The sequence below is a fragment of the Salvelinus fontinalis genome, chromosome 17 (genome assembly GCF_029448725.1).
Source record: "Salvelinus fontinalis isolate EN_2023a chromosome 17, ASM2944872v1, whole genome shotgun sequence".
Taxonomy (NCBI): domain Eukaryota; kingdom Metazoa; phylum Chordata; class Actinopteri; order Salmoniformes; family Salmonidae; genus Salvelinus; species Salvelinus fontinalis.
This window is the reverse complement of record NC_074681.1, coordinates 43001925-43015621: the sequence shown is the minus strand read 5'-3', so window position 1 is coordinate 43015621 and position 13697 is coordinate 43001925. Positions and strand designations below refer to the sequence as shown.

The following is a 13697-nucleotide window of genomic DNA, read 5'->3' as shown; positions in this document are numbered from 1 at the left end:
AAAAAAATGACGACAAACAATAATTGAATGGGTTGATTAAGAAAAAACGTTCTAAAACAATTGGGGTGACAATATCCTACAAGAATGATCAAAAACCTATGGAATCCAATATGATAACTTTTGATTTCCAATAAGAAAAAAGTAGTCCAATAGGATTCTGATAGAGGTGACACAAAATCCTATAGGGTTGCAAGAATCCTATAGGATCCAATAGAATTACTTTTGATTTCCAATAGGAAAACCATGTCCAATAGGATTCCGATAGGATTGTGAGAAACCAATAGGATTATTTTCGAACAATCACAAATTATATAGGAATATTTGTCTTTCTTCTAAGGTTTCACCCATCTTTATCCAACATCCCACTGGCTGCGTTAAGATCAGAGCTCTGTACAGCAGCAAATGTTAACAGAAATTGTATGAAATGTCATATCTTCTCGGTCTGAAGTCATCCATCACGTACTGCGACAACAATACACAGCTTGAAAATGAATAGGCTTAATTGGATTTGCAACTTTGCCTTTGTTTTAGACAGAAATGATAAATTACCTTAACAACGAAGAAGGATCGATAGCAAGCACAAAACAGCACAGATTGTCATGTGTTGCCTATAACCGATTTACATGTGTTCTTGTCTTTTAAAAGGCGTGATTAAATGCTACGAATGAAAAGGCGAGTAAAACAAAAGGAACAAAGTATTCCTCTGAAAGAGAAGAGTAGCTCCTCTCCCACGGGATGCTGACATTCATAAAGGGAACTATTTTGTACGAAACTTTTCGCACCGTTGATTGGTGGATATATTTGATGTAGTGATGTAATTCAATTGGCAAAGATTTCAGGACCATGGACCGCGCCTGCACGTGGTGGTTACTAAGGTACAGATCAACAGTTTCAGTGATAGGCTACTATCACAGCACTTAGCCTAAATTTGGTTAGATTTTGGTCAAAAGAAGTTGAGAGTCGGCTGCACATGAGTGGTGTAGCCAACTGTACCCTACTCTTTCTGTAGTGGAAGTGGCAGCAAAATAAAAGGGGGAATTGGCAGTGAGGTCAGGCGGCCGCAGTATAACTCCTATTCGCTCGCTTTCATCTGCGTTGGCCTTTTAACCCTCACTGCATTTTCAGGTAATTTGTACCCCCTGCGAATACGAAATGCTCAGTTCCACGGCGCTCACGTCATCTGTGAAAGTAGTACAATAATATTAACACAGGCGGAGAGAGTCTAGTCCGGCGGTGTGTGTGTATTTTAACTACCACGTGGTGGAGCACAGCCTCATCAAACTTTGTTCTGGTTTTAAACCCTGAACTGGGACACAAAGTTCTACATTTGGAAAACATATTATTCAAAGCAAAAAGTTTCTCTGCAATCAACTTTATTGGATTGTAACTCAGAAACCCACATTTTCAGTCTCTCCTAAAAATGCCAACCACACGCTTGTGCTGAGAAAACGGATTGCGATGATCGTGCCCAACGTGAGCCTCAACGGCTGCACAAGGACCAATAGCGCGCTGTGCGCGGGTGCTGGAGACAGGAATCTGGAAGCGTCATACCGCACCACCCTAAGCCCGACCGGGAACCTAATAGTCGCTGTGTGTTTGGGCTTTATCGGTACCTTCGGATTCCTCAACAACCTCCTGGTTCTCGTCCTCTTCTGCCGCTACAAGGTGCTGCGCTCGCCTATCAACCTGCTACTAATGAACATTTCCTTCAGCGATCTGCTTGTGTGTGTGGTGGGCACTCCGTTCAGTTTCGCGGCAAGTACGCAAGGAAGATGGCTCATAGGAAAAAGTGGATGTGTATGGTACGGCTTTGCCAATTCACTATTTGGTAAGTGTACTATAGAGTTGCTTCATTAGTAGCGTTTGGTTTCAAATGTGGTTGTAAAAGAGGCATAGGCTATCCTCGATGTGGTGTGCGCTTTTGGAATCTGGCTAGCACAATGCGTAGAGGGGATATGCTTGGTATAATTTTTTTATAGTTTAATTTGAATATCACAATTGCATATCGATAGTCATCAGTTCCAACCGCAGCATGCAGGCCTAGATGAATGATGGGTCCTTTCTATTCAAACTTCCATATATCACCAATTAATAGCTTGTTTCGAAATCCCCTTCTGAAGTATCTCACTCATTTGTGATAGATAATAAGATGTAAAAAAAAAAATATATATAAATATATATATCTTGTCATAGACATTAAATCAGGCTAGTTAAACATGATCTCTGCTTGATTAAACTGCGTTATGGTGTTCACTGTAGGTAGGCTACATGACAGCTCTGACGTCCCGGTGCATCAGAAACGAATCTTATTTACAGTGTTTAGACATTTTGTTTAGTTGTGAGTCAAATTGGTTATTTAGTCTGTTAAAATATAGTCGTTTTCACACGATTCATATGCGGTCTTCAAAGAGTAATGAAATGCATTTGAGGGCACCAACAGGTCGGCTATCATGTCCTTTGAACGACCTTTGTTAGGAGACTGTAGCAAGAGTGCAAGATTGTAAAGTCGAAGATAGACTCGCCATAGGCTTCCTCGCCAAGAATGGGAGTATAGATACAATTGCATTGCACGGGAGATGCTTCAAGATCTTTAGTCACAATCAACTGTGGGTGTTATAGCTGTCTATTTACTGATAAACCACGCAGTGACATGGTTCGATGCCTATACTGTAAAACCATGAAATGTGACACGTTTATAACCAAAACGTCAATATTTAAAACTTAAACATTAGGCATTTAGGAACATTAGGCATTTTGATTTGCTAGTATTCTCATCTCAAACACAGACGTTCAGAATACAGTATTAAACGTGATAGTCAGTTTTTTCCAGTCAGTTCCAACCAGGAGAACATCTATATCTACTGAGTGTTTCGATTTTTAAACACAAGTGTTTACTTTCCTATCATTCTGTTTTGAGTGCATCTAATCATTAGGGATGTATGTGACCTTCCATGTCTTTTATTCCGTTCAGTGTTAGGAATGTCTGTCACCTTACCTACATTTCAGCAGAACTGAGCAGGACATTTCATTTAAAAAATGTTTTTAACAAGGTGGAGTAATAACACCACTCAATTAGAAGTGAAATGTATTTTTGTTAACTCAGAGTGGAAAAGATGTAGGAGGGGCCTCATCATTCTTTCCCAGTATGCTTTGTTGCAGGTCGATTTTTAGAATAGTTTGTTTTAATATCTATTTAATGTCCGCATGCACATTGATTAATTAATGAATCTATACAAAGATAAATAACTGACATTTTTTCGAAACTAATCCAATCTGTTAGCTAGTCTTGTTTATTAAGTCCTTCACCATAGTAGTCATTTAGGGTACAGGTTGAGTGTGATAAAAATATTCAAATTCTTGAATATCCTCCCTCACTTCACAACTAAAGGCCGTATGTAATGTATAAAATGTTGCCATAAAGGGTTTACTTTTGATTGAAACACATTCACTAAGGCAGTCACTTGGTGAAAGCTTCAGGAATATAATTTATTTAATGCAACAACCAGGTCTCTGTCACTAACAAACACAGTCATTGATGGGTATCTCTCTCATTCACTCAAAAGGCACGCTGGGAAATATGAAAATACGTATTTTACACCCTACAGTGTTAAAACAACACTCCCAGTGTTTAGTGTTTAAAACCGAAACACATTGTGAGAATAAACTTGTTAATGTGTTTAAAAAGTGTTACAGCGAATCAACATGTTCGGGTGTTTACGATCTAAAAACACTATGACATGTTTTCATTGAAATTCTAAATCCCTTGATGCATTTAAAAAGTGTTATGGAAAAGTGTTTAGTTATGTGTTCAGTGTTCATAAACACTTGGTTTTACACTGTACCAGAGATTCAGGATACCATTGACTTAATTTCCTGTGATTTCAAGCTAACTGAAATAATCACTTCAACAGTGACTCCGAGTCATTTTATCCGTCCTACTCTGTGATGCTGCTTCAGTCCCTCACAGATGTCTAGAGTTTAGAATTGTGCCATATTGGCTTCTCATGAGTTAAGTTGTATGAATTTTAGATAATGAAGGTTATGTAAATACTCCACGCGGGCTTATTCAGAGATTTGCCTCTTTGTGTGGTTTTTACTGTTGTTTTTGGAGTTGGGCTCTCTCCTAATTGCCCAAAGCACAGCTAATTTGCTGCCTTGCACATTAAACTGTCCAAAGTGCATTAGTCCATCCAACCAGGCCTCAATAGACTGTAAAGGAAGAATCACCAATGTTCCTGTGATATTTTTCCCGATATAAACACCAGTTTATTGAAACTGGCCATATGTGGGCTGCTCGGGTTGTTCTAGGCCAGAACTAGTCTTTTTATAACATCTCACGCTCTCTGCTATCTTTATACAACATCATTTAGCAGCTATAGCTCTTTTGAATAGTCTCCATAAGCTTGTTTGAAACCCCACTGGCAAATTGTGTTTTAATGTGTCCAGACCTGCATTAATACCCATTGGCACCATTTTAAAATACAATGTCATGTTTCAACCCAGTATGGTACATCCAAACCAGTTTTAACTGCCCCAATCACACCCAAGAGTCTTATGGCTTATGGCTGTTCAGGAGTCTTATGGCTTTGGGGTAGAAGCTGTTAAGAAGTCTATTTGACCTAGACTTGGTGCTCCGGTACCGCTTGCTGTGCGGTAGCAGAGAGAGCAGTCTATGATTGGGGGGGGCTGGAGTCTTTGACAATTTTTAGGGCCTTCCTCTGACATCACCTGGTGTAGAGGTCCTGGATGGCAGGCAGCTTGGCCCCAGTGATGCACTGGGTCGTACACACTGCCCTCTGTAGTGCCTTGCAGTCGGAGGCTGAGCAGTTGCCATACCAGGCAGTGATGCAACCAGTCAGGATGCTTTCGATGGTGCAGCTGTAGAACTTTTTGAGGATCTGAGGAACCATGCCAAATCTTTTCAGTCTCCTGAGGGGGAATAGGCTTTATCGTGCCCTCTTCACGACTGTCTTGGTGTGTTTGGAACATGATAGTTTGTTGTTGATGTGGACACCAAGGAACTTGAAGCTTTCAACCTGCTTCACTACAGCCCAGTCGATGAGAAGCCCCCATTCCTTTAGTCCACAATCTTCTCCTTTGTCTTGATTACGTTGCGGGAGAGGTTGTTGTCCTGGCCCCAGGTCTCTGACCTCCTCCCTATAGGCTGTCTCATCGTTGTCGGTGATCAGGCCTACCACTGTTGTGTCATCGGCAAACTTAATGATGGTGTTGGAGTCGTGCCTGGCCATGCAATCATGAGTGAACAGGGAGTACAGGAGGGGACTGAGCATGCACCCCTGAGGGGCCCCTGTGTTGAGGGTCAGGGTGGTCAACAAGTTATAGTGGGGTCTACAAGTTATCATGAGATACTCTACCACAGGTGAGCAAAACCTTGAGACGTCCTTAGATTTCATGCACCAGCTGTTGTTTGCAAATATACATAGAGGCTACTGTTCTATCTTGTCAAAAACGCGTAAAACCCGACAGCTGTATTTTATGCATTTTGTCGTTCAGCCACAACTCAGTGAAACATAAGATATTACAGTTTTTAAAGTACAGTTGGTAGGATATACAGTATATCACAAAAGTGAGTACACCCCTCACATTTTTGTAAATATTTGAGTATATCTTTTCATGTGACAACACTGAAGAAATGACACTTTGCTACAATGTAAAGTAGTGAGTGTACAGCTTGTATAACAGTGTAAATTTGCTGTCCCCTCAAAATAACTCAACACACAGCCATTAATGTCTAAACCGCTGGCAACAAAAGTGAGTACACCCCTAAGTGAAAATGTCCAAATTGGGCCCAAAGTGTCAATATTTTGTGTGGCCACCATCATTTTCCAGCACTGCCTTAACCCTCTTGGGCATGGAGTTCACCAGAGCTTCACAGGTTGCCACTGGAGTCCTCTTCCACTCCTCCATGACGACATCACGGAGCTGGTGGATGTTAGAGACCTTGCACTCCTCCACCTTCCGTTTGAGGATGCCCCACAGATGCTCAATAGGGTTTAGGTCTGGAGACATGCTTGGCCAGTCCATCACCTTTACCCTCAGCTTCTTTAGCAAGGCAGTGGTCTTCTTGGAGGTGTGTTTGGGGTCGTTATCATGTTGGAATACTGCCCTGCGGCCCAGTCTCCGAAGAGAGTATGTCACAGTACATGTTGGCATTCATGGTTCCCTCAATGAACTGTAGCTCCCCAGTGCCGGAAGCACTCATGCAGCCCCAGACCATGACACTCCCACCACCATGCTTGACTGTAAGCAAGACACACTTGTCTTTGTACTCCTCACCTGGTTGCCGCCACACACGCTTGACACCATCTGAACCAAATAAGTTTATCTTGGTCTCATCAGACCACAGGACATGGTTCCAGTAATCCATGTCCTTAGTCTGCTTGTCTTCAGCAAACTGTTTGCAGGCTTTGTTGTGCATTATCTTTAGAAGAGGCTTCCTTCTGGGACGACAGCCATGCAGACCAATTTGATGCAGTGTATTGCGTATGGTCTGAGCACTGACAGGCTGACCCCCCACCCCTTCAACCTCTCCAGCAATGCTGGCAGCACTCATACGTCTATTTCCTAAAGACAACCTCTGGATATGACGCTGAGCACGTGCACTCAACTTCTTTGGTCGACCATGGCGAGGCCTGTTCTGAGTGGAACCTGTCCAGTTAAACCGCTGTATGGTCTTGGCCACCGTGCTGCAGCTCAGTTTCAGGGTCTTGGCAATCTTCTTATAGCCCAGGCCATCTTTATGTAGAGCAACAATTATTTTTTTCAGATCCTCAGAGAGTTCTTTGCCATGAGGTGCCATGTTGAACTTCCAGTGACCAGTCAGTATGAGGGAGTGTGAGAGTGATGACACCAAATTTATCACACCTGCTCCCCATTCACACCTGAGACCTTGTAACACTAACGAGTCACATGACACCGGGGAGGGAACATGGCTAATTGGGCCCAATTTGGACATTTTCACTTAGGGGTGTACTCACTTTTGTTGCCAGCGGTTTAGACATTAATGGCTGTGTGTTGAGTTATTTTGAGGGGACAGCAAATTTACACTGTTATACAAGCTGTACACTCACTACTTTACATTGTAGCAAAGTGTCATTTCTTCAGTGTTGTCACATGAAAAGATATACTCAAATATTTACAAAAATGTGAGGGGTGTACTCACTTTCGTGATATACTGTACGTGCTCGTAGTTCGTCTCTTTCATCATCCAATGATTGTACGTTGGCCAATAGGGACCGATGGTAAAGGCAGATTACTCACTCACCGCCGCATCATTACAAGGCACCCAGACCTACGTCCCCGATATCTCCGACTCTTTTTCCTGCGAATGGCGGGGATGAGGGCCTTGTCGGGTGTCTGGAGTAAATCCTTTGTGTCTGACTCGTTAAAGTACAGGGTGAATAATTGCTGTCCTGATATCTAGAAGCTCTTTTCGGTCATAAGAGACGGTGGCAGAAACATTATGTACGAAATAAGTTACAAATAAAGTTGAAAAAAAAAACAATAGCACAATTGGCTAGGGGACCGTAAAACGACAGCCATCTCCTCCGGCGCCATTAACTTCTCTAGCGTCCCAACTGACAAGCACCCCCAACCCCCCCCCCCCCCTCACTGATTAGCATCGCGTCACAATGAAAAGGAAAATCTAAATATCATAAAATCACAAGTCCAAGACACCAAATGAAAGATACAGATCTTGTGAATAAAGCCACCATTTCAGATTTGTAAAATGTTTTACAGGGAAGACAAAATATGTAAATCTATTAGCTAACCACGTTAGCAAAAGACACCATTATTCTTTGTCCACCATTTTTTCTCACCACCAGTAGCTATCACCAATTCGGCCAAATAAAGATATTGATAGCCACTAACCAAGAAAAAACCTCATCAGATGACAGTCTGATAACATATTTATTGTATAGGATAGGTTTTGTTAGAAAAATGTGCATATTTCAGGTATAAATCATATTTTACAATTGCACCCACCATCACAACTCGACTAGAATAAATACAGAGAGCAACGTGTATTACCTAATTACTAATCATAAAACATTTCTTAAAAATACACAACTCACAGCAATGGAAAGACACAGATCTTGTGAATTCAGACAATATTTCAGATGTTCTAAGTGTTTTACAGCGAAAACGCAATAAATCGTTATATTAGCATACCACATGTGCAAACGTTACCCGAGCATTGATTCAAGCCAAAGAGAGCGATAACGTAATCATCGCCAAAATATATTAATTTTTTCACTAACCTTCTCAGAATTCTTCCGATGACACTCCTGTAACATCATATTACAACATACATATAGAGTTTGTTCGAAAATGTGCATATTTAGCCACAAAAAAAACGTGGTTATACAATGACAATACTAGCAAAACTAGCCTGAAAATGTCGGGCGCCATATTTGACAGTGATCTTGTCTCATGAATAACTATTCATAAACTTGACAAAAAAAATATAAGTTGGACAGCTATCGAAAGACAAATTAGTTCTTAATGCAATCGCTGAATTACATTTCTAAAATTATCCTTACTGTGCAATACAGGGTTCGCCAAGCGAAGCTATACAAACAAAAATGGCGGAATATGCGTTTAACATTTTTCGACAGAACAACGATTTATCATCTTAAATATTTCTTACTATGAGGTGATCTTCCATCAGAATCTTGGGCAATGTATCCTTTCTTGGGTCTAATCTTCTTTTGGTCGAAAGATGTCCTCTTGTCCGTCGAAATGCCCACTAATGTTCGACCGGGACCCCGAAACGTGCCCGGCGCTTGAAAGTGCATCACAAAGCAATGCCTCAAAATCGCACTAAACGGATATAAATTGCTATAAAACGGTTAAATTAACTACCTTATGATGTTTTTAACACCTATAACGAGTAAAAACATGACCGGTGATATATTACTGGCTAAACAACAGCTTGGAAAGAGAGCAGTTCCGACGTCCATCGTGCGTCAGGCGCAGGGAGCAAAAGAACGGTACATCTGGTCTTTGGCCTTTTATACAGGCCCTGATTGCGCAATCGACTCCATTCAAATTGTCACCACTTACTGACATCTAGAGGAAGGCGTGGGCAGTGTTTGTATCCTCATAGCATTTACATGGACATTAAAACTGACCTGGGACCAGAGGCCAAGATTTCTGAAATCTCAATCCATATCAGGAAAAGTGCTGTAGAATGAGTTCTGTTCCACTCAGAGACATAATTCAAACGGCTATAGAAACTAGAGTGTTTTCTATCCAATAATAACAATAATATGCATATTGAACGAGCAAGAATTGAGTACTAGGCAGTTTAATTTGGAGACCAATTTTCCCTAAGTCGAAACAGCACCCCCTATATCCCAGAGAGGTTAAGGTAGAATACAGTATATACATATAAGATGAGTAATGCAACATTTGCAAACATTATTAAAGTGACTAGTGTTCCATTATTAAAGTGGCCAGGGATTTAAAGTCTATGTATATAAGGCAGCAGCATCTAATGTGCTAGTGATGGCTTTTTAACAGTCTGATGGCCTTGAGATTGAAAAACAGCTTCTATCTCTCCGTGCCAGCTTTGATGCACCTGTACTGACCTCGCCTTCTGGATGATAGCGGGGTGAACAGGCAGTGGCTCGGGTGGATATTTTCCTTGATTATATTTTTGGCCTTCCTGTGACATAGGTGTAGGTGTTCTGGAGGGCAGGTAGTTTTTCCCCGGTGATGCGTTGGGCAGACCGCACTACCCTCTGGAGAAACCTGCAGTTGTGGGCGGTGTAGTTGCCGTACCATGCGGTACAGCCCATGACACAGCCCGACAAGATGCTCTAAATTGTGCCCCTGTAAAAGTTTGTGAGTGATTTAGTTACCAAGCCAAATTTCTTCTGCCTCCTGAGGCTGAGGAGGCACTGTTTGGCCTCTCTTCACCACACTGTCTGTGTGGGTGGACCATTTCAGTTTGTCCGTGATGTGTACACCGAGGAACCTGAAGCTTTCCACCTTTTTCACTGCGGTCCCGTCGATGTGGATAGTGGGGTGCTCCCTCTTCTATTTCCTGAAGACCACAATCAGCTCCTTTGTTTTGTTGACATTGAGTGAAAGGTTGTTTTCCTAGGACCACACTCCCAGGGCCCTCACGTCCTCCCTGTAGGCTGTCTTGTTGTTAGTAATCAGGCCTAATACTGTTGTGACGTCTGCAAACTTGATGATTGAGTTGGAGGCATGCATGGCCACGCAATCAAGGGTGGACTGGGAGTACAGGAGGGGGCTGAGCACACACCCTTGTGGGGCCCAAGTGTTGAAGATCAGTGAATTGGAGGTGTTGTTTCCTACCTTCACCACCACTCAGGGGCGGCCCATCAGGAAGTCCAGGACCCAGTTGCACCGGTTAGGGTTCAGACCCAGGGCCTCGAACTTAATGATAAGTTTGGAGGGTACTATGGTTTTGAATGCTGAGCTATAATCAATGAACAGCATTCTTACATAGGTATTCCTCTTGTCCAGATGGGATAGGTCAGTGTGCAGTGCGATGGCGATTGCATGGATCTGTGGATCTATCGTCTGTGGATCTATTGGGGCGGTGAGCAAATTGAAGTGGGTCTAGGGTGTCAGGTCAGGTAGTGAGTGCTACAGAAGTGAGTGCTACGGGGCAATAGTCATTTAGTTCAGATACCTTTGCTTTCTTGGGTACAGGAACAATGGTGGCCATCTTGAAGCATGTGGGGACAGCAGACTGGGATAGGGGGAATTTGAATATGTCCGTGAACACTCCAGCCAGCTGGTCTGCGCATGCTCTGAGGACGCGGCTAGGGATGCCATCTCGGCCGGCAGCCTTGCGAGGGTTAATACACTTAAATGTCTTACTCACATCTGCCACGGAGAAGGAGAGCCCACAGTGGTCGGTAGCACTGTGTTATACTCGAAGCAGGCGAAGAAGGTGTTTAGCTTGTCTGGAAGCAAGACGTCAGTGTCCGTGACGTGGCTGGTTTTCCTTTTGTAGTCCATGATTGTCTGTAGACCCTGTCACATAGTGTAGTGTCTGAGCCGTTGAATTACAACTCCACTTTGTCTTTGTCCTGACGTTTTGCCTGTTTGATTGCCTTACAAACAGTGTAGTTATTCCTTCCGTATTCGGGCATATTCCCAGTCACCTTGACATAGTTAAATGCGGTGGTTCCTGCATTCAGTATTGCGTGAATGCTGCCATCTATCCACGGTTTCTGGTTTTGGGTAGGTTTTAATAGTCACAGTGGGTACAACATCTCCTATACACTTCCTGATAAACTCAGTCACCGTATCAGTGTATTCGCCGATGTTATTCTCAGAGGCTACCCGGAACATATCGCAGTCCGCGTGATCAAAACAATCTTGAAGTGTGGATTCCGATTTGTTAGACCAGCGTTGAATAGTCCTTAGCACTGGTACTTCCTGTTTGAGTATCTGCCCATAGGAAGGGAGGAGCAAAATGGAGTCGTGATCAGATTTGCCAAAGGGAGGGCTTTGTAGACATCCCGGGAAGTTGGAGTAGCAGTGGTTGAGTGTTTCAGCAGCGCGAGTACTACTGTCAATGTGTTGATAGAACTTCGGTTGCGTTTTCCTCAAATTCGCTTTGCTAAAATCCCCAGCTACAATAAATGCAGCCTCAGGATATGTGGTTTCCAGTTTACATAGAGTCCAGTGAAGTTCCTTACGGGCCGTCGTGGTATCGGCTTGAGGGGGAATATACACGGCTGTGACTATAACCGAAAAGATTTCTCTTGGGGGGCGAAATACGGTCTGCATTTGATTGTGAGGTATTCTAGGTCGGGTGAACAAAAGGACTTGAGTTCCTGTATGTTATCACAATCACATCATGAGTAGTTAATCATGAAACATACACCCCCGCCCTTTTTCTTCCCAAAGAGATGTTTATTCCTGTCTGCACAATGAACTGAGTGTTCTTGGGTATATCCCGAGAGAGCCATGTTTCCGTGAAACAGGGTATGTTACTATCCCTGATGTCTCCCTGGAAGGAAATCGTCTCCCTGAGCTCGTCAACTTTATTATCCAGAAACTGAACATTAGCGAGTAATATACTCGGACTAGAAGTCCACTCCGTATCCCGCTTCTCTGCCGGCGGTGTTTTGGATCAGCCTCTGGAATCAGTTCAATTGCCCTGGGGGGTATGAACAAAGGATGCGATTTGGGAAATTCGTATTCCTGATCGTAATGCTGGTAATGCTGGTGAGTTACTGCCGTTCTGATATCCAAAAGATCTTCCGGGCTGTATGTTATAACACCAAATTATTTCTGGGCTAACAATGTAAGACATAACACATAAAATAAAAATACTGCAAAGTTGCTTAGGGGCTAGAAGCACGGCTGCCCTATCTATCTGCGCCATTTTCTTGGTTGTTTTTCTTGACAGCTGTGTGACAACAAATACTGACAAGGATAACCTCTCACTTCCTATTCTTTTTCAGGCCAATTCAGAGGTGAGGTAAGTGTACACAACACAGACTTTCAAGTAAATCATTAATTGATGTCAATGGGTGAATTATATGGAACTTTTAGTTAAGTATGCAGATCTCAAGTCGTAACACCGTCTTTGTTCTATGTTGTTAGTTGCCCAGCATAGGAACATCATATCGCTGACTAAACAATCTACCGAAAGAAAAGCACACCAACTTACCCTCAAGAGGACCCTCAAGAAGCTGTACCCATGACATTAGCACAATATCTAGCTTTGGTTTTGAGGCTGTAAAACAGTTGAATGTTGCATACATAAGTCTCGCCTTTGGACCTGAACGGCCATTATTGTAGTTAAGTGATGTCTGGAATGACTTTAGAACATGCTGCCTCAACTTAATGGCCTGAGATGAGAACTCAGCAGGTTTAAGACCGGAAAACATTATTGCAGTCACATATCTTATTTCACATTAAAAGGGCTTGCTTAGTTAGCAGCCCTGGGCAACCATTTAGCCAGTCCAACTCCTCTTTGCATTTGTATCCTTATCTCGCAGTGCCATTGTCCTCTATTATATTGAAAAATACTTCCTTCCTCTTTTTGAACTTTCTTCCCTCCATCATTGCTTCGTGATCCTGCATACGGTAATGCACTACATGACCAAAAGTATGTGGACACCTGCTCGTCGAACATCTCATTCCAAAATCATGGGCATTAGTATGGAGTTGGTCCCCCTTTGTTGCTATAACGGCCTCCACTCTTCTGGGAAGGCTTTCAACTAGATATTGGAACATTGCTGCGGGGACTTGCTTCCATTCAGCCAAAATAACATTAGTGAGGTTGTGCACTGATGTTGGGCGATTAGGCCTGGCTCGCAGTCGGCATTAAAATTCATCCCAAAGGTGTTGGATGGGATTGAGGTCATGGCTTTGTGCAGGCCAGTCAAGTTCTTCCACACCGATATCAACAAACCATTTCTGTATGGACCTCGCATTGTGCACAGGGGCATTGTAATGCTGAAACAGGAAAGGGCCTTCCCCAAACTGTTGTCACAAAGTTGGAAGCACAGAATCGTCTAGAATGTCATTGTATGCTGTAACGTTAAGATTTCCGTTCACTGGAACTAAGGCGGCTAGCCCGAACCATAAAAAATAGCCCCAGACCCTTATTCCTCCTACACCAAACTTTACAGTTGTCACTATGCATTCGGGCAGGTAGAGTTCTCCTGGAATCC

General features: G+C 42.8%; 1 protein-coding gene across 1 annotated transcript in view; it reads left to right on the top strand.

Moving 5' to 3' along the window:
* Positions 1–1218: 1218 nt before the first annotated feature.
* LOC129814440 (vertebrate ancient opsin-like) overlaps positions 1219–13697 on the top strand; it is a 91061-nt gene continuing 78582 nt past the window's right edge. The window contains exon 1 of the mRNA XM_055867553.1: positions 1219–1828. Coding sequence (XP_055723528.1) covers positions 1459–1828 — 370 coding nt within the window. The 5' untranslated portion in view covers positions 1219–1458. The remainder of the gene's footprint in view (positions 1829–13697) is intronic.